Source organism: Drosophila subobscura, chromosome O (assembly GCF_008121235.1).
Source record: "Drosophila subobscura isolate 14011-0131.10 chromosome O, UCBerk_Dsub_1.0, whole genome shotgun sequence".
Classification (NCBI taxonomy): domain Eukaryota; kingdom Metazoa; phylum Arthropoda; class Insecta; order Diptera; family Drosophilidae; genus Drosophila; species Drosophila subobscura.
Genome location: NC_048533.1, coordinates 10858553 through 10880117, shown reverse-complemented (window position 1 = coordinate 10880117; position 21565 = coordinate 10858553). Strand labels below are relative to the sequence as shown.

General features: G+C 45.0%; 1 protein-coding gene across 2 annotated transcripts in view; it reads right to left on the bottom strand.

The window, feature by feature from the left end:
• Window positions 1-21565, bottom strand: part of LOC117897596 (hemicentin-1) — a 67647-nt gene that overhangs the window by 2503 nt on the left and 43579 nt on the right. For both annotated transcript variants that reach the window (XM_034806552.1, XM_034806554.1), the window contains exons 10-15: window positions 16762-16921; window positions 14711-14919; window positions 8868-9030; window positions 3401-3622; window positions 1625-1924; window positions 493-674 (exon numbers count right to left, since the gene is read on the bottom strand). In XM_034806552.1, coding sequence (XP_034662443.1) covers window positions 493-674; window positions 1625-1924; window positions 3401-3622; window positions 8868-9030; window positions 14711-14919; window positions 16762-16921 — 1236 coding nt within the window. The remainder of the gene's footprint in view (window positions 1-492; window positions 675-1624; window positions 1925-3400; window positions 3623-8867; window positions 9031-14710; window positions 14920-16761; window positions 16922-21565) is intronic.

Here is a 21565-nt window from a genome sequence, read left to right as displayed (position 1 = left end):
AACGTGAAGATTTTTCATGAATTTTATAAGTGAAGATTTCAGGCCAAAGTACAGTCGAAACTACCCGAGAAAACTGCCAGAAACTGCAAGATTCTGCCCAAGAATTTCCATTGAAAAGCCACTTGAAAAGTTGACACAAAAATTTCACTTTATCCCCGAACTTTGAACCCTATCTGTGTGGGTGGGGGCCAAACTGCTGACCCGCAAAAGTGTCCCTGCCTGCGTGGCCCAGGTAATCATTTTGTTAAGCAATAATCAAGGAGAAGATTTAACCCCCAATCCAAACCGCTCCAAGAAAATCAAAGCATTTGTCATGGCAATGTTTTCCCTTTTCCCTTTTCAACTTCTGGCCACGGCGCGGGGCGCAAGAGTTCGTCATAGAGTAGTTCGACTGTAATTAAAACTTTTCGTGGCCGAAAACTTTTGATGATGACAGTTTTGCGCTGTCAACAGCCCCGCCCCGCCCCAGACCATGCCCTGCCCTGCGCTTACCTTGCTGCTCTGATAGGTGCCACTGTCGTTGGAGTTGTTGGCACTGGTGGAGGCGCCGCCGCCAACGTTGCCAGTGCCACCGGATGTTGAGCCTGGCTTGCAGCTGATTTCCACCTCGCTGGTTGTCGAAAGATGTCCCGATGGCGTTTGTGTTGCTGATTTTTGTTTATACTCACCATCCACTGGAAGAGGAAACGGAGAGAGAGCGAGAGAGTGTGTAAGAGAGAGAGATACAGAGCAACGACGAACGGTTGGTTAGTTCAAAAAGTTTGAGCTCCCATCCCCCTCTTCCCCTCTTCCCCCCTTTCCCCCTTCTTGTTGCTGTTGTTAAGTAGCAAGGGAAAAGTTTTTGGTCGGACGCATGGCCGATCCGTTGGCCTCCGTCCGTCCCGCTCAAATCTTTTTGGTGATTTTCGGCAGCAAGTTTTCCATCTTCCTTTAGGTTCAATTTTGTTGGCATTACCCCCACTGCTTGTTCATTTTTTTTCTGCTGGCCATGAAATTGCTTTACGTTTGGAAAATTGATTAAATTGTTGTGCTGCTGCTGCCTGGATGCTGCTTGCTGCCTGCTGCCTGCTGCCTGCTTCTGTAGTTGAGCTTCGCTTCGGCTGCCGCTTGATTTCTTGATTGCCATTAATCAAGAACCAAAAAAGGAGGAGCAAAACGTGCAGTGAGTGAAATTCTGCTGCTGCCCTTTAAGCAGCCCCCAGGTCTCAGCCCATCATGCCATCATTAAGATGAAGCCGCTTTAAGGCAAGCAGCAGGAGGAGCTGGAGCTGGAGCAGGACCTGCACTCGACTGCAGACACGTGAGCAAACAAGCAGAGTCAGCCCTAACCGTTTGGCACGGAGGCATGACAGCAATTAGCTGTCATTTAAATATTTCAACACTGGCAAAACAGCAGCAATGCAGCACAAAAATGTGCAGGCAGCAGCAGGGGCAGTCCTTCAGGAGTGTGTGTGTGCATGTCCCGTGTGTTCCCTGTTTGTTTTGGGCCTGTCAAATGCATTTGCATAAAGGGTTGCCAGCAGCAGTAGCAGCAGCAGGAGCAGCCTTAAGCCAGGGTCCATAAATTGCAAACAGAAGTCGTCGCAGGGCCCAGACACATTCATCTTGAGTGCCCCAAACGTACCCTCATTGTAGGGCACCACATCGGGATTCTTCTCATCGTACATCTCCTCCGAGTGACTCAATGGCAATGAGATTTTATCCTTAATTTGTAAATTGCCGGGACGTGAGAATTTCGCATTCGGATGTACAAATTTCTGCTGCTGTTGGTGCTTGTGCGAGCGCAGCTTCAGTGCGGCAATCGTGCCGATGCCAATGCAAACGATGGCCACCAGAATGCCCACAAAGATGCCAATCGAGAGGATCGGTGTGAGTTCAAAGTTATCCGGGCTCTGGGCGCTGCCTTTGTACGAGGTGAGGGCAACTGTAAGAGAGAAATTATGGAGAAAAAAGAGGAAATTAATGAGTTATATGGATGGGCGATGGGAACAATCAGCAGAGCATTATGTGTAGCATTATTGTGTGCAATTATCAACATAATGTGACTTTAATGTTGCCATCCACAGGCGAACATGCTCGGTCAATGTGCTCGTCGAACATCGAACACACGAAAGATCGAACAGGTTCTATGCCGCAGTACAAATTCAACAAGTTCCGTCGAGCATGTTCGCCTGTGAATTGCTATCTTAACATTAGGCTGAAATTATCAGCGACAACTATCACCTCATTAACATAACATCATGCTTAACATTCGCATATAAAACTAACCTTTAGCTAACATACAAACTAACATAGCACTAGCGAGCCCATGCCTCCCGCTCTCTGCTTTGAATCTCAGTCTCTGCCTCTACGGCTGTTTTACTCTTTCTCTTCTCAGCTTTTATAAGCTCTCACTTCCTCCCTGCCTCTGCCTGCAATCAATACCAATCAAATCCCTGCGTATTATTCCCAAAAGGCCAATACTTTCGGCATTAATTTTCAGCATTTATCCTTTTTGGTCAGGACATTTAAACTTTGACTTTCTTTTTGCCAAGAGACAGATTTCATTCCTTTTGACATTTCCATCTTGCCAGCTCTTCGTTTTCTCTGTGTCTTCTCATTGCCTTTCCACTGTCCTCCCTCTGTCTTTCCTGCCTGCCCTTCCGCCTGTACTGCCCTGCTGCCTTCTGCCTGTCTGTTGTTTGCTTTGCACTTTTCTGTCCGTCTGTCTGTCTGTCCGTCTGCCGCCTTCTGCTGCGTCCTGTGACTTTATGAAAAATTGAAATGTCGGCTCAAGTTGTTTACACAAAATGTGACTCTGCTTCCACAACCTTTTCCGTCCAAGGAAAAGCAACAGCAAAAGAAATACAAGAAAAAGGAAAATAAAACTCTTGTCTGCCTTCCTGCTGCCGCTTTGGCTAATTAGCATTACAATTTGCTTTCTTCCAAAATGTGGCAGAGATTCTCTCCACCCCTGCCCTGCCCACCCACAAAAAAAAAACCAATTCATTAATGCTAATCATTTCAGATTTTTTTCGCTACTTTTTGCTGTTTTTTGTGCATAAAATTTTCGACGCTTTTGCATTTTACTTTTACTTTTTCTCTTTTATTTTTCCGTGCCTTTTCCTGCGTTAAACTGCAGGCAGCGAGTGAAGTTTTGTGTCGCAGAATTTACAATTCATTGAGCAGTTTAGCGTAATTAAATGGCGAGGTGGCATAATAATCATAAAGAGAGAAGCGAAACTGATACGGGGACAGCCGGACAGCAAAGTTATGCAATTTATGAGCGGGCGAACGGACCGAAATTATTAACATAAAAAATGCATAAAAAGCAAAACGCACGCGCCGCACAGAATGCATTAAAAATTCATAGCAAAGCGGACGGTGGGGGGTTACATATATATTTTTCTTTGGCACTCACCCGTCTGCTTTTCAGCGGCCTTGAGGGTGTAGCCATCGAGTGCCACCGCCTCGCTGCGGCCACGTCCATTCACCGCATAGACATAGATCCGGAATAGACGACCCGCATCCAGGCCCGTCACAGCCAAAGCCGCAAACTTGGCACTGATGTTGGCCTGCAGCTGCCCGCTGTGCTGATCGTAGATCTCCATGAGGAACCACTGACGCATGCCCCCATCGAAGCCTGCAAAGAGAAAGGAAAAACAGAACAGTGAGACACTCAGACACGCTGATTGCATAACTTGGCACGAACTGCGGATTATTTAGCATATTAACCGAGGATTTGCGGGGTGGCAGGGAGTGGGGGTTTATTAAGTAGTTGCCGGGAATTGACTGTTTTGTCCTCTCTGTGGCTTTGACTGTGGCCTATTCCGATTCCGCTGATTGTTTTTGTGCTCGGGGATTCCGCAAAGGTAAAGATTTATTTATGACTCTGCAGGACTTGCTGCTGGCTTTCGACTTTGATAATATGGAATTACATTACGGACAAAAGTTATTGTGAAACAACTTTTTAAGCTCGCGATTTGACTGAAAAAGTGAAACAAGTTTTCGAAGATTTGGGAAGCTTCAGAGGGGTTTGTTATGGCGTGTTTATTATCATTCATTCGATGGATTGTTTAATATGAAATGAATATATAATGACCGTTGGATTTGTAGGAGGAAATGTATCTGCAGCGGGTTAAATTTTAAGCAGAGATAACCTGTTCTTACGAAGGCCTTTATTTATATATTTTATTTTTTTTATTTGTTTATTGAGTTAATTGTTTGCTTAATGAAGCTACCGACTTGTACGGAAGTTCACAGATTAATTTTCATAGAAGATATTGTTATGTCTTTGACACATTTGGGTTGGCGGATGCTCTTACAGAGTCGTGGCGCTGTTAACAGCATACGTTAACAGTCGTTGCATGTTACCGCTGCGTTTTTCGTTAACAGCCTTTGGCCGCTGCTGCTGTAACAGCACACTGTTATCGCTCGGCTGTTACTTCATTAACTTGCTGTTAACGCTCTCTGAGAGCTCTGGCAGATCGTATGCTCGCTGTGTACTCGATGTATTAAATTCCCCACTAACAACTAATTCTTGCAACAAATTAAGCGCACAGTAAAAGGTTCTCTTGACAACATTTAACTAAATATTTCACTACCTAAAAACCGTTCCTTAACCTTTTCCTATTCCCCACATTAATTTCAAAGCTCTGCTCAAATTTCCAGCCTCCTTTCACAACTTTCACCCAGCAAAAAAAAGAAACTACCAACAGCGTCATCAAGTGTTTAGGCACTACGACTCTTGCCCCGAGCCCATGAAGTACTCCACTCGTAATTGAAGTGCCTTTAACCCTTGACCTCACAGACCCAAAAAAATACACAGACTCTCTCTGTGTGTGTGTGTGTGTGTGTGTGTGTTTGTGTGTGTATTTAAAGTAATCTAAAGTTACATTTTAAATGCCATTTAATAACGCCACAAAAGAACTTCCACCCAGCACTCTCTAGGAGGTGGGCTGAGGAGGGTTTGCCTTATTTTTGGGTATGGCTCGAGAGGAGAGCCACAGCCTTATGCCAAAGAGCAGGCTAATATCCTGGCTGCTGACTGCTGGCTGCTCGCCTTTTGCTTAGCTTTTTTGACTGCTCAAATGGCACTTCATTGTAGACACAAAAGCCGACTTAAAACACTTGCGAAATGTTAAAATATTTTGTAATAAAGGACGGTCAGGCGGCGGCGGCCACTGAAAAGGTTTTCCCCTGCTTATGCCCCAAGTGGCGGCTGGAACTACTTGAGGCAGGACACCCCCATAAGAAGGAAGGGGAAATTGTTGTGGGGGCAAATGTTTTATATGTTGGCTATGAATTTAGCCGTGGAGCCTCTTGCGTCACAAAGGAAAAAGGGGCCGCCCAGGAAAGAGAGTGAAAAGAATGCGGCTTGGCCTTTTGCTTCAAAGGCTGCGCTCTCTCTCTCCCGTCATTGTTCGCTGTCCATTCTGCTTTCCCTTTATCCCTTTTTTAGGGGACTCTCTCTGTCTCTCTCTGTCCTGCTGTATCCTTGTCGTTGGCGGCCATTTTGTGCGCACTTTAAAACGTTTAGCTAATGAAATTTTGCTCAACAACAGCAACAAAAAAAAACTTCATTGTAATGGGTTAATTTTATTTACTCGTCTGCTACCAGCAGCGGCAGTGGCAGAGGCAGCAGCGGCAACAATGGCAACAGCAACAGTGGAGTAAAAATAATAAAGCAACAGAAAGGAGCAACAGCAGCAGAGGGAAAAACCGGTGGAAAACCCCAGCGGAAAGTGGAGGAGAGTCTTAGGGCCAAGCAAAATGTTATAAACTGAAATTTTATTATATTAAACCGACGCTTGATGAGTTTGGTTAGTTGTTGTTTTCCACCGACTCAAGCAGGGAGAGAGAGAGAGAGAGAGAGAGAAACAGAGAGTAGCAGAGGCAGAGGTAGTGGCAGCAGCGACCGAAGTTGTCTTTAGCTTTCAGCCCAAGTTCCGCAGCCAGAAGCGCCGCTGCCGCCCGCACATTGAATTCAATTCGAGTCCAGTGGGGTTCTGGGGTCTCTGGCTCGGGGTTTTTGCAGTTTTTCAGCTCTGCAGTTTGAGTTGAGGCGACGGGGCCTTGTCGAGTTGAGTTGGCCAAGAGTTGCGTGCTGGCTTATTAAAGTCGAAACGTGCACCGACCGCAGCACAGCTAAAGTTGAGTTATTATAAAAAAAAAATAAAGCAAAAGCTGAGCGACTTAGACGAAGTGCAAGATACACTGGAAGATGTCTGAGATTTCTGAGAAAGGTTAAAGCAGAAATTCGATTCAGCTAACTTAAGGGTTAAGGGCGTTAAAGAAAGTCGAAGGAAGTTTGTAAGATTCTGCAGAGACAGAAATAAATGCAACAAAAATTAAGAAATAAATTGGAAATTGTTTTGGGACTTGCTTGTGCTTTGGGAAACTGTATACGATAATGATTTATTGTAATTTATAATTATAATTTCATACACAAATCTATAGCCTAAACATTTTTTAATATATTTTCTAGAGCTTCCATCTTCTCACAGCAAACCTCTGCCTGCAGCCATGATAACCCTCTCTAAAAAAGAGTACAACAAAAGGCCAAACGAGCACCCCTCGCAGCACAGAGCACTGACTGTGGGCAAGGGGCAGGGGCAGGGGCAGGGCTGATGGCTACAACTAAAATGGAGAATGGGGAGGTGCCATAGCGGGCAGTGGGCGGACTGTGGATGGACTGTGAGTGTGTGTGTGTGTGTGGGGGGGTGTGGCACATCAGCAGTCGTTTGCCTTAATGTAAAGTGCAATATAAAAAGTATCGCATTGTGCGCTCGCCCAACGCCGCTGCCACTGCCCCCGTTGCTCCTGCCCCTGCCCCTGCTGCTGCTGCTCTTGTGTTGTGCTTAAACAACTTGCGTTAAAGTTTTAATGATGCTGATGACTATGATAATAATGTGCAGCCACTAAATTAGCAGCCAGCGGGGGCGGGTGGTGCGGGTGCGGGTGCTGCTGATGCGGTAATAAGGCGAACAATGGCAGAGAGAGGGAGACACAAAGGGAGAGAGAGTGAGAGGTAGATAGGGCGGCAGCTTAAAGTCTGCCACAGTGCACATTGCATACGTAATGTTGGCCATAGTTTTGGCCATCAAGTATACGCACTGTATACGTGTGCGCGCTTTGGGTGATCAGAGAAGAAGCTCTGGAGAAAGATGCGTGGCATGGGGAACAAAATTAAGGTTTTAAGAGGGGATTTTACAGGGTTAAATGAAGATTTCTTTTAGTGGAAAATATTTCAATATTAAACTAATTTACAGGCCCACGAATTTCCACCTTTTCTAATGCATTTTCCACCCCCTATTTTAAGCAGTTTTTAAACAAAATTAAGCCACCGGCCAGGACCTCTGCTTTGGGTATACGTTACCTTTTGCCACTGCTGCCGGCTGCCGTTTAATTTAATTGCACATTAAGCAGACGCAATGTTGTACAGCAGCAGCAGCAGCCATCGAGGGGGTTAATCCAAGAGGCACTGCAAACCCACTTGAGACAAACATTTAGCAAAACAATTGGCCGCAGCAATTGCTGGAAAACATTTTGAGCGATTTAAAGCCACTGCAGACGGAGGGGGTTAATGGGGAAATGACTTGATAGTAGACGGGGGGAAAGCGAAGAGATTGCCACAAACAGTAAGCGGGAAAGAGCGCCATTAAGTATGCAGTTATTATGCGCTTTTTGTTGCACTTTGCTGGCAGCCGCCTCGTTATGCTGCACTTTGATTTGCCGGGGACTACTCTGCGACTCCGCGACTCCGCGACTACTGCGACTCTCTCTCTATCGCGTAGCAGCAACAGCAGCAGCACTCAAGGGCTGCATAAATGCATCATAAGCTGATGCCCTGCGAGTTGCCCTGCAATTTGCGAGGACATTTCTCGCTCCTCTCTCACTCTCTCTCTCTCTCTCTCTCTCTCCCCGCGCGAACTTTGAACTGTGCTTCTTGCTGCTTTCTGCTCTGCTGCAATTTGTGTTGCTGCTTGCTGCTTATTTTGCGCTTTGCTGGCATTTTTCTGTCTTTGCATTTTGCGCATAAAATATGCGAATTGAATTTGTATTTAAAGTTTTCACATCGCTTTTTCGCTCCCCACTCTCCCACTCGAGAGTTATCCCCGGCTTTGGCTTTGGCTCTGCTCCTGTAGTCTTTGGCATTCGTCTTGTTCCCTCTTTGGCAGCAACTTGCATAACAAGCCAAAACATTTTGTATGTACAAATTTGCGCTTAACTTTGCTGCCACTGCACTGCCTCCTGAGTTCGTTCTCTCTCCATCTTCCAGCTCTTACTCCACTGGCAGTTCATCGCTTGCTGCTTTTATTTTATTTATTACTGGACTCAGAAATGTTTAAGCTGGAAACTGAACTGCAAATTTGAGCAACATTATTTCTGCTGTTCTCCGGCTGCTGCTCTGCTGTTTCCTTTCTAGTTTTATGCTTTCATTGCATTTTTATTATTATTTGTCTGTCTGTGTGTGGCATAGCTGTATCTGTGTGTATCTGTGTGTATCTGTGTGTGCTCTCTGTGTGCATAGACATTCTCGTAGATGCGCTGCCAAAGTGCACTTAAGTTGCTCATGTATTTTAAATGAGTCTGAAAAGCGTTGCAGGAAACTCAACATACAAAATATACAACGCAACATTTCTGCTTTATCCAGGAAAAAGGATGTGCCCCTCCCCCTCCACTGCCCTCTTTCCCTCTTGACCATTGGCTCTCTCTCTCGGTTGCCTTTTTTCGGCCATTGATTGGCTCATCAACAATTATTGGAACAAGAACGCAACATAAAAAATACAACAAGAAAAAAAAAGAAAAGGGCCAACAAATTGCCAGGCAATTTGATGTACGACTGCCGCTCCATGGCTCTGTGTGTATCTGTGTGGATAACTCACCTTCGATGCAGTAGACCTCCAGGGAGTCGGACGTCTGATTGACCACCGTGCAGTTGGTGGGCGCTTCCGGTTTGCCAGCGGCTATCAAATGGAACACACAGGGCTCCTTCTGCTGACCCACATTGTTGTCCGCCCAGCACATGATGGTGCCAAAGTCCATTTCCTGCAACAACAAAAAGAAACCAAGAACAAGTCAGCAAAAAGTGGTTGAAACAGCAGTTTGAACAGGCGGATTATTGATGAGAAGGTGTGAGGGTTGGGTTTCAGTTCAGTTCGTCAATCTGTCAAACGATTTATGCGGTGGCAACAAATGAAATAGTTCTCGGTGGAGATTTGGGAGACTTTTCTTTTAGTATTTATTATTTATTTCGATCTTTTTTAATATTATTTTATATTATTATATTTCCCACCGCTGAAAGGAATAATGTAACTTGCAAAACACTTTCATTCAACAGAAAAGACAAAGCATTTGCAGCCCCCTCAATCTCTCAATGGACATCTCTTGCAGGCAGTGAGGACAAACATCAGTATGAACTTAATTCATTAAATCAATATCAGTGTATTTTAGGGGTGTCAAGTGTGCCGCTGCCCACGCACTGATTGATCGCCGCTGTCAATAAGTTTTTCATTAATATAATTTCATGTCGGGTCAATACGCTCAGTGGGGCAGCACTCCCCCCCACCCACTTGGTGGTCGAAGAATGTGGAGCCGGAAGACGGCGAACGGCAGACGGAATGCTTTTACCGTCCAAGAAAGGCGGAGAAATGGCAACGGCAGTAAAAACAAATGAAGCATTTTGTGTGTGTGCCAAACATGCACACAAACATACATATACATACATACATACATGTACATGTATATGTATATGTATATCGCATGTAAGTAAGACAAAAGGGAAACAATGTTAACATGGCTTTAATGCTGCTGCCTCCCTGCGTGTCTCGCTCTCCCTCCCTCTGCCTGTCTATAGACATCCTGTGTATCCTGTCTATTTCTGTGCTAAGTGGCCGCCTGCGGTCTGTCGCTCTATTGTTTGTCTCCTTGTCGTTTATTTGTTTGCATTTTGTCAAATGTTGTGCTAATGAAATCCTTCCCACAAACGGTCAAGTGCACACACCACGAAAATAAGGAAACACTTTTGGATACTCTCTGCAGATTGATAGACACATTTCCATCTATAATACAACACAAACCTCTGCCCATAATTTGTATACCCTTCTGCTGTAGAGTGGCCTAAGCATTCGCAACAATTGATTTGCTTTACGGAGGAGGCACATGTCACCAGCCCACGTACGTATCTGTGTATCTCTTGAATGTTTACCTTTGTCTCCCCTTTGTCGTTTGGGCTTACGGTTTGTTGCTGGCTTTGTTTCTGTTTCGGTTTCTGTTTCCCTGGCAAAGTATCAACGCACTTAATCAACTTCAGGCGACATGAACTCATTAAAAATTGAAATCACTTTCGGTGCACAGCAAAATGTCAACGCAAATTGCAGCTTATTTATCAGTCGGCACGCGTTTCATGAGCGCTGCCCTTTGGCCCGGCCCACCACCCACTCGTTTGCTACTTGTGTGCCGTTTTTTTCTTGTTGCTTTTGTGCTGGGTGCGCGGTTGTCATTTTAATTAGGGCCACAAGAGGAAAAACAGTGAAAAATTACACGCAGATACGGGGCAGATAGCGGGAACGAGCAGGGATTTGGCTTTAAATGTTTCTTTTAGAAAGTTTCTTTTTAGGGAGGAGGAAGAGACTTTAATCATGCGACAAAAGAAAGGGAAATCTTCAAAGTTGAAGCGCTGATTGATTTTCCTTTTAGACAAAGTGTATCAAGACCTAAGCCTACCCTTCCTTTGCTGACTTCCCAGCAGGTTTGTCTGCTAATTAAAAGCCACATAACATAGGAAAAACCTTTACAATTATCTTATGTCCTTGCCCCAAAGTAACATTCCCGTGTGCGTATCTCTGTGCAAGTCCTTGGCGTGTATTCCTCAACAACAATTCAACGTGTTGAAGCCACGTTGAAGCGAGCACTTGGGGGCAAAAGTATTTATGCAAATTTATGACAAATTTATGAAAATTAAAATATACTCCACTCCCCGTATTTCTGTCTGTGTGTCTGTGGCTGTGCCTGTATGTGTGTCTGTGTCTAGTGTGTGTTGTGGTTGTGTTCTTCTGGTTATTGTTGCTGCTGTGTGTAAAAGTGTTGGCACAAAGGCGCCAACATGGCAGCTGCCAACACTGTGCATCAACACCAACAAACAACGAGCGACTGGGGAAATATAGAGAGAGAGACAGAATATGGCAATATAATAATAGAGCTGCCAGGGCCACAAGGCACAGCAACACACACACACACACACACACACACACACGCACAGCAATGCATAGAATTTTAAGTAATAATCAATGTGGCAAAAAGCATAGCACACTTTTTGGGGCCACTGTGTTTTGGCAAATGCTTTCCAGAACTCTCTCTCACTCTCTCTCACTCTCTCTTTCCCTGGTGCAACTGTCAACACCCGACAATCCTTGTGATAATTTTTGCCTGAAGCCGAGGACACCGAGAGCCTGCAAATTTATGCCCCATCTATTTATTATGATTATTTTATTTTGTTTATATTGTTTTAATGTTGCAGCGCCAGCAGCAGCAGCAGCAGCCAGAAAAGGGTAAATATTGTTGCAGTTGTCAAGCGTAGCAGCAGCAGCAGTAGAAACACAAACAAAATCCATAAAATATGAGAAATATACTCGGGTATACACACACACACACACACACACATAAATCTGTGCATATGTATATGTACGTGTCTGCGTGCTGGCTAAGAATCTAAAGTTTTGGGGACAGCTCTGACAAGACATTGCATTCTCTGTGGCACAAATACAATTATTTATGCATTTTAATTAAAAATTTAAACGTTTAAGTGACATTTTAATATGATTTTTTATGTTCAACACAGAGAGGTGGAGTAAGGCACTGAAATGTGCGGGAAATAGTTTGAGAAATTTATGTTTATGTCAGCAGCGGAAATTGCTTGACATGAAATGCGGCCGACTGTTGAAACGGTTCGGAAAAATTGACCACCGCCTAACAGGCATTGTTCTTGGTGTTTCTGAAGAACCAAAATGATTTGGAACAGTCTGCCTGTCAAATTGAATTATTTTGCCAGGTAAAAATAAAGAAATAAAATAAGGAAAATTAAGAAATAAATAAAAATGTGTAAATATAATCAATAATGAGGGAAACTAAATTGATAAATTAAGAAATAAATTAAAATAAGCGTTGGGGAAACTAACACATACGATTAAATAAAAAGAATGTCCTTACAGCTCCACCCACTTCTCATCTAAGCGGGAAAAAGACAGAAAAATGCTCGTGCACAAAACAAAATTAATGAGAACTTGGCTCTGTCGACGGTCTTTGAGCAAATCACACACACAAGCCAGCTAAAAGTTGGGCAACGAAATGGGGCAAGGCAGAATGGAGGAAAAAACCGCCCCAAAAGGAGCAAAGGACCGAGCGATGTTTGAGCTGCGGTTGCGGAAGCCGGAAACAGCATATATGACAACAGAACGGATGGGATTTTTCATATTCAATTGAGCTAAATGATTTATGTGATGTTATGTGATGTACATCCATGTGTATGCATGTATCTGTGACTGTGTCTGTGACTGTGTCTGTGTCTGTGTGTTCATCCAATCAGTTCTCCTTGTCGTCATCGTCATCGGAGTGTTTGTGAACGGAACTCATTTGAATTCCGTTTGACTGGGACTTTGGTTCGTTCGTTTGATCGCCGAAATGCGAGCCTCTGTGCAGCTGTAGCTGTCGTCGCCAGTTTGATTAGTTCCCCATGCCACAGGAACCAAATAAAAACAGGCAATAGGAAGGAAGTAAAAGCAGCAGAAGAAGCCGCAACATTTTAAACTGGGTCAGCAAAATGAAAAAAGGAACCAGAGAAATAAAGAGAGAGAGAGAGGGAGAGAGAAGTCTAACCAAAAACCCAAACCCAAACCCCATCTGGGGTGCAATGCAACTTGAACAACTGTGTTGAGTGCCTCTCTCGCTGGCTGTTGCCTCGTGACTGCCTGCCTCCATTTGCAGCATCTACTCGCTGTCGTTGCAGCTCTTTTGGGGCAGCCATGTTGGCTTACAAGCGACACAGACACACCACAGTCCCCGCTCCCGCTCCCGTTCCCGTCCCAGTTGCAGTCCCGAAAAGACTTAACACGTTTGTGGTCAGACATTGAAACGTTTGCTGAAAATGTTTTAGGTGGCGAGGCAGCAGCTACAAATGAAGGCCCCAAATGAAAGATCTGCTCGAGTGGCTTTGGAACGAATCAGTGGACAGGTTTGGACAGCGCAAAAAAACATTGAATTGGATTTGTGCGACAAAAAGAAAGCAGTTGCAGGGTTCGGATTGGAGAGTACAGATATTAAAATGTGGGAAAAGATATCAGTAAGTTACGAATAAGTCTCACAATTGTGCTGAGTATTAAACGAATGTCAAAAAGCAGCTAAAAACAAACTTCTGCCGACTAAAACTGGTACGAAATGACCCAGGAAAAGCCATTGAATGCCGCTTCCTGGTATGCTCCAACGCTCCTCTGCTTTTCCCTTGCCATAACACAAAACACTTGGCTCCAATTTCGTAGAATGGCTTCTTAATTTGATCACCTACGAGTAGCCAGTAGCAGCAGCAGCAGCAGCAGCAGCAGCAGCAGCAGCAGCAGACTCTTGCCATTTGCAGTTGCACATTGGACTTTGTTTTGGCAGAACATAAAAGTTTACACACCCAAAAAAATAGGAGAAGGAGCAGCAGACACGCTTGCTGACTGTGTCTCTGTCTCTTGGCAGATGATGATGGCCATCATGAGTAGCAAATACATGGATGATATTTGTGTGTGTTTGTGTTTGTGTGGCTATGCGGATGCAAAAACTGCACAGAAATTGCCACACACTGCTGGCAGTGGCTGAATGCACAGCCTCATTGAGGGCCAATTTGCTTGGCCAATTGCCGGGGAGGAGCGTCCAAACTTGCAATCTCAATCGCCAATGGCCAATGGACATTTTTGGCTATTAATGTTTGCCGGGGAGAATGTAGAGAGAAAGACAAAACGGGCGACAGGGAGCGAGCGATACTCATCGTCCTTTATCTGCTTGATTTGCTCGGTCCCCCCGCCTGATAACTACTCGTATTAAAGTCAATGGCAAATGCCATTTACTACCCAATAACTTTGGCTCTCCTCTGCCACTTGCTACTCTCCATTTTGTTCTATAACCTTTGACATTTTGTGCTGTTGTTCGATGATGATGATGTGGCATGCTGCTTGCTGCCTGCTGCCTGCTGGCTGTGCCTGCGTGGCATTGGATTTTTTAATTAGAAAGCAGTGCTAATAGAATTTTTAATTAAAATTGCTTGACTGCCGGGACACGCCTCTCTCTCTCTCTCTGTCTAACAGGGGGGAGCATTGTTTTTGTGCTTTTTGTACTCACTGACAACATGACACGCACACAGGCCAAAACAGCGACCATGTTGCCGCCTATTAATTAAAATTTTTGCTATTCAATAACACATACAAAAATGCCTCTGCCTCTGCCTGCCAGCCCAAATGTCAAATGTGTCAATAACAATTTCCACATTAAAACGAGCGACCAGCCAAATATGAAATGAAAAATTCATCAGGCAGCAGGCAGGCTGGCAGGCAGGCAGCAGGCAGTCAGCCACACCACAAAATGTCGCGGGGTGTTTAGCATTTAGTTGTGGCTGTGCCTTTTGGGGTCACGCACTCACATTTGACATTTGTCAGTGGCTGCTCCCACTTCCTCCTTGGACCTTGCTTGGACTTACCTTCACTGGTGTATAGGTGAGTGTCGAGCCCTGCGCCGAGTGTGGCCGGAAGCCGCTCTGTGGCATGTCGAAGGTTTCGGCTGTGTTATTGAAGGACCACTTGAAGTTCTCCGGCGGCGGAAAGGCATCCACTTCGCACACAATTTCAGCGGCCTCATTGCGCGCCACGCCGTAGATTTTCTTTTGATCGGGCCGGCAAATTGGTTTATCTGCAAAAGGAAGAGAGAGAGACGGAGAGCGGGAAAGTCTGTTAGCAAAAGTTTCCTTGATGTTTGTAGTGCATTTTGCTGTTGCAGCAGCAGCTCAGGCAGCGGCGGAGAGAATGGCAGAATAATCGATAATCGCATCAGTGGAGCCTGCAGGATTGGGCATTGAGCGGCTGCTTTGTTTTTTGCATGCCTTTCCACTGGCATCATCTTCTAAGTAGAAAACTTTGCCCTCAGTGTGTGTGTGTGTGCGGGATTTTTGGGACTTGGCCTTTTCGGCTTCCTTGTTGCCCATTCAAGCGGCTAACTAAACAGAGGAAACACAAAGCAGCAGTGCAACAGAGCAAAACCGAAACAGAAACAAGAGGCAGGAGCACAGAAAATGCACAAAAAAAGTGTAGGAAAATTGGTGCTAGGGTAGGACTAAGGAAAGGATAGAGCTGGAGGCTGTGTGGGTTAGTGTATTGCTGGAATAGGCCCCCGTCCAACCGTTAAGTAAAACAAAAACTTTGGTAAAAGTTTCAGCACCGAAAGCTGTGGCCAAAGTAAAATTCAATTTTCTAATCCTTTGCGCCAGTCAAATGTTTCCAACCGTCGCTGCGCCCCTGCTGCAGGTTGAATTTATTGTGTGCCGCATTCCGATGACAACCGTCGATATTGCTAGGCTAACCCACAGCTGCACAGAGGAAGGAGCGGAAGTTGTGGCGCCACACACAGCGAGTGTGATGGAAGTGAGAGTTTTGTGGCCAAAGCGGAAGTTGTGCTTAAAACAAAAGCCAAAACAAAGCAGCAAAAAAAAAAATGAAACACAGAGAAAAGTACAAGTGATAGAAGGGAAATGGCACCGGAAAAGCCAAAGCACAAGGCAGCGGGACAACAGCAGGGGGCATGCAGCCAGCGGACGAAGATGATTGTGGGGTGGGGCTGTGCCCTGTGCCCTCTGCCCTGCCCCTCGACCGTGCTAAATTGCTCGCAAAAGGGCAAACTAATTAACCAAACTTTTGGCCTCGTTTCGGCCTCCTGCCTCGGTGCTCGGACAAACACAAATTGAGCAGAAGATTTGCGGTTTTTGCACCATCCGAAAAGGTCTGCCAGCAAAGCATCGCCAGGAAGTGTCTTCGAGTGACAGAAAGGGCATAGATTGCCCCTTCAGAAAGGGTATTTGGGATGCCCTTCCCGCTGCTTTCCCACTTGAGCCGCGTGAATGAAGGCTCAGCGCTGCAGTGTCCACAGAAGGAACCCTCAACATACACAATAGAGAAGCCGAACAGGTTTCGAGGGACACAGTAGGGGGGCGCATACGCAATAAAACTGCAAGAGGCCACCGCCGCACAATGCCTGCCACTGCCTACTCCTTCACGCTTCCATTCTCGTCCTCGCAGTCGCTCTCATCGCTGGCCAGCCACACTCGAACACTCAATAATGCTCGTTTTTGTGTGTCAAAGGTTCACTCGAGAAACCAAACAGCAAGAGGAGTAGCAGGAGCAGCAGCAACCCCACTGTCGAAGGCTACGAGTGGGCGTGCTTTGAATGGCAATCTGCTCCATGAGTAAAAGCCACGATTCGATTTTCTATTTAAGCGTTCACAGTCCGAGCCCGCAGCCGTTTGTTAATGGCCCTAAAAGCGAGCGAGAAGGAGCGCTGCAGTTGGGTTTTATATTTTTTTATGTGTCACACAATACCAGCACACCGCACACCCCCCACACACACCCCACACACACCGCCCACACCGCACACCAAATCCAATCGAAATCGTGTGTGGCATCGAGTGGGGGTCACAAATCAACCTATTCACAGAGCAAACAAACCCTAACCCATCCAGTATGTGGACCCCGGCATACTTACACATCACTTTCAGCTCGACAACATTTGAGTCGCCATCGCCCTCGACATTCGAGGCCGTGCAGGTGTAATTCCCCGCCTGATGTCGGGTCACTCCCTGGAGGGCCAAGTCGCCGCTGCTGACGATGACACCCGCGCGCTGATTGTGCTGAATGATTTGATGCTGCAAATAGGAAATGGTAAATGGGGCATCAACATTAATTCGTATTTAAAACGCTTATAATTAGACAAAAAAGCGAGAGACATGCAGAGAGAGAAAGGGGAACTTTTAAGCCCTCTAATCAGCTTTTGTTTTGTCATCAGAGAGAGAGAGAGAGTCATAGGGAGCTGAAGTGAATGCACTGTGCTCTCTACACAAAAATGTTCACTTAATTAGCGCTAGTTAAGCATATTAAGTACTCTGCACAAAAGGGCACAAAGACAGAGAGAGAGAGCGAGAGGGAGATGCACGCTTTGAGCTGCTTTCGAGGACAATGCCAAAGCTCCTTTCAACCCATTCACATAAGTTTTATCCTGCAGTTCTCTCTGCAGTTTTCCCTGTAGTTTTCTTTCTGTATTGTTGAGCTGACGTTTTGTGTGCTGCTAAAAAGATAATCATAAATATAAGGGGAGCTTTTGGGTGGGAACAAATAAAGAAAAAATTAATGGAATTATTAAGTAATTAAAATGGTAAGCGGGAAGTCGGAAAAGGTACCACAAATTACCTCAAACATAGCTCAAATTTCTGCATTTAAAGCGCTCTTTTCTTGGTGCCTTTCTTGTCATTTCAGTAGTTTAATTCTATGCTTTAAAAATCTACTTTCTCGAAGACTTTAGCCACTCCCATCTGCAGCTTTGAAGACCATTCCCTTTCGCTTACTTTCTCGCCGCGCTCTTTTGCTCTTAGTAAGCATTTCTCAGCCACAAGGTCACACATTTTTGTGCCACCTTCTGTACGTAGCACTCATAAATGTGCACACATGAGTGAGCGGCAGGGCAGCTTCATTAGAGAGTCGCCAGCGCCAGGCGCCAGGCGCTAAGCTACGTGTTTGGCATCTTTGAGTGTGCCTGCCGATGCCGGCAAATCAGCCAATATTTACTTTAAGTTTTCCACCGCACACACACACTACACGTACTACCATCCATGGCGAATCTTTCACACCCCACCCAATACTTGTAGCGGCAGTGCTTGACCTTCTTCTTGGGCGAAGGCGGCCTGCCACTTTCGCTTGCTCTCATTTTGAAATAATGCCACGACCGCCCTCCATCTCGAAGCTGCTGCTCCTCGTGCGTCGGTTTGCCTTTTGGCTTTTTGTAGCCTTTTTCTCCCCATTGGGCCTAACGCCCCGACACTCGACAACATTTTGACGCATTTCCCCAGAGCCTTGTGCCATTTAGCAGCAAAACAAATTCGCACTTTGCCCACAGAAAGCAACAACAAATACACACAGAGAGGAGTGTGGGATGAGGCAACAATAAGAGCACTGAAATAAATAGAAATAGAAATAGAAATAAAAATGTGCATAAATATGAACGGACAAAAGTCAGAGCCAGAACAAAGCCTTCGATGACCTTAGCATAAAAACGAGTAGCAAAAACACTCGTAGACAGTACACACTGTACAGTGCACACTCTCGGTGTGTTGTGTGCAAATAGAAACAATGCAACACTTTGGTAGAATGCGAGTACGAGCATCTGTGAACTCTGAACTCTCATCGGATGTAGGCCAAGCGAAAGGCGAGCGCCAGCAGACTATAATGCAGCGGGTGGCAGGGGCAGGCGAAGGAGCCTCCTCCTGGCGGTAAATCCCGTCTTTTGTTTGGCTGCCACTGCTATTTGTGTGCCCTTTCCATTATATGGATGTCAACAATTATATAGCTGGATAGACAGTGGCTGAGACAGCGAGGAAGCACAGGCAGTGGCAGGCAGCGCCGGAGCACTGGAATTCCTGACCCCAAACAATATTTGTATTTGAGTGACATTCGGGCTATTCAATACGCAATCAGACAATGATTGATATGCCCCATTGTTGGTTGGACGACGAAATTGATAGCGCAGATACAGCTACAGCCAAGAGATACGGGGAATACATGTGGATGGATCTACCTACAGCCGGGGGACTCTACTCTCCCGTATATTTGCATTACACTCTACAAATTTTTAAAGACCTACTTAAAGCGCACCAGAGTAGAGCACACACCCCCCAAGGGCCTAGTTCGGCCCCCAAACCCATTACAGCCTCAATTCCCATGGGGTTTTCGGGGGCTTAAATGGCCAAAAAAGGGAGGAGGAAAGAGAGGCAGAGGCACAGGCAGAGGCAGAGCGAAGCTGCTCCTGGGGGCTCAGCGACCTTGTTGTCATAAAACAAATAAAAATGTCGCCAGGCGCATACGACAAAAAAGTAAACAAAGTTCAAGGTTGTGTGAGACAATAAAATGCCTCAAAAAAGAAAATAAAGAGAGGCAGAAAAAATGAAGGAGAAATAATGTTGGTTAGGTAAGAAAACAAAAAAAAGGCCCGAGTATTTTTCCAAATAGTTTGGGGGCACATCCGCTGCAGCTTTTCCGCCACGTTGGCTCATTGTCCCTGGGTTCTGGCACCTTTACCACCCTCAATCCTGTCTCTCTCTCTGCCTCACGTTGATGATGTCTGCACAACCCTTTGGGGCACAGCCCCTCAATGCTAATGGCGCATTTTATGCGTTGCCATTTCTGTCTGTCTGTCTCCTTGTCTGACATGTTTGCTCGTCCACAGGCAGGCTGGCAGGCAGAGCCACTCCTCTCTGAAGAGCTTGCCCATCCCTCCCTGCCCATGCCACTGCCTATCCGCCTTGCCTCCTTCCTGCCCCGCCACTTGTGATGGTCTGTCATTGATGTTTGTTTCGACTATAAATACCCAATTAGTGTTGGTAATTTATCTGATGGCTTTGACTGATTGAGGTGGATTTGCTTTATGCTACATTCCCGTGCCATTTTCGTTTTCCTTCCATTTCGTTTCTGTTACGTTTCTTCCTTTGTCAGTCCGTTTTGGGCCAAGTTTTGTGTGCCTTAAGGTTGAGTTTTGCTTGCAGCAAAAAAATGAACTGAAGGAAGCCTTGCAAAATAAAGATTTAAAATTAATAATAACTATAAACAAAATATCGTTAAATGATGATGGACTTTAGCAAGTCTAAGGTTCGAATAAGTGCAGAAAATATCCCTAAAAATACTTTTAACTTAAGAGTAAAAAATCTATAAAATAAATCTATGAATTTTGACTTTAACAAGAGAGAAAATAAATACAATTATATTCTTTTACTGTGCAATTTTGTTATTTAATCGCAATTAATAGCACACTTGTCGATAGGTTGTTAGAGGTTGGGAGAATAAAAGTAAAAAATTATTAATAAATGTTGTGAAAGGTTGGTAGGTTTATGTATGTATGTACATATGAATAATGTATGTTTATGTACATATGTATTAATCAATAAATACTCCTATTTAGGCAGCATTTTTGTGTGTTAAACTTCTAGTTTCCCATATTGCATACAAAATTGATTCATCAACTATATGTGTGCCCTATCCTAGGGCTCTCTTTCACACTCGCATGCCATAGTTTTGCCCCAAAACCTATTCCTCATCTGTATTTCCTATTTCCACTTCCACTATCCATTCATCAGCACATTTGCATATTCAATTTGAATAAATATTTCAACTCAAGCAAGTTCTCTTCTGCTCTTCTCTAAAGAAACTTTTAAAGACGTTTCCACTGACTTGAGTTTTCTAATCAAATTTTCTGGTTATGTTTTCTGCTATTTTCTGCGGTTACATGTGCGTCTGTGTGTGCTTCATGTGTGTGGGTTAAATAACTTTTACTGGCAGTAAGAATTGACTTGAAGCTTGAACTCCCCAGTTGCGCTGGCAACGTTTTACCATCAAAGTTTATGCCGCCAGCAGGCACCGCAGTTCGGTCTTCGTCTTCGTCTTAGTCTTCGTTTGTTGCCTTCCACTTTCTTCACTGTTTCTTGTTGTTGTTAATGAGCATGCAAAAGTTTTCCACACAAACACATAGACACACACACACACACACACATGTAGCATAAAACTTTCCCCCCCACCATGTGTGTCTGTGTGCGCAAGTTTAATAAAACTAATTGTTAATTTAATTTGCCAGCTCGTCGTTAATTGTCAGCATGTATAATTGAATAATAACACAGAGAAATGACAAGGTCTCCCTCCACAGCACCCACAGCTTACAGCACCCATAGTCCCACCCTTTCTTGACTTGGAATCGATGCCAACTGGTGGGGGGATTGGTTCTAGTTCCCTCTAATGGAAATACAAAAATTAATTTACTTGTTAACTGAATGCCAAATGCAAGCGAGTTTATTTTAATTTGATTGGACTTTTAATTGCATTTGTGGCAGCTGCAGCTGCCCCTCCGTTTTTCCCAATTAACAATTGACTTTTAATGAAGGCCGCCACCCCCCTGCCACTTGCCCCTTGCCCCGTGCTACTTTGCCTTGCACCGAGCGTTGACTTTGACTTGGCTTCGTCTTGACTTGGCTTCACTTTTGCTTGTGGCCAAAAGACACTTGCAATTTTGCGCCTTAGCCTTGAACTCATTACGCACACGCCGCACATGTGTGCTGGTTGGGGTGCGGCACTTACCACTCGGTACGCTGAGTGTCGCCCTGTCTGTCTGTCTGTCTGTCTAAGCCTGTCCCTGCCACACACTGCCGCACACTCTCTGCCATTCTTTGCTCTGCTTTTTGGCTTAGTTTCGTTTCCATTTCCATTTCATTTTCATTTTCATTTCCATTTCTGTGTACGGTGCTGTAGTCAACTTT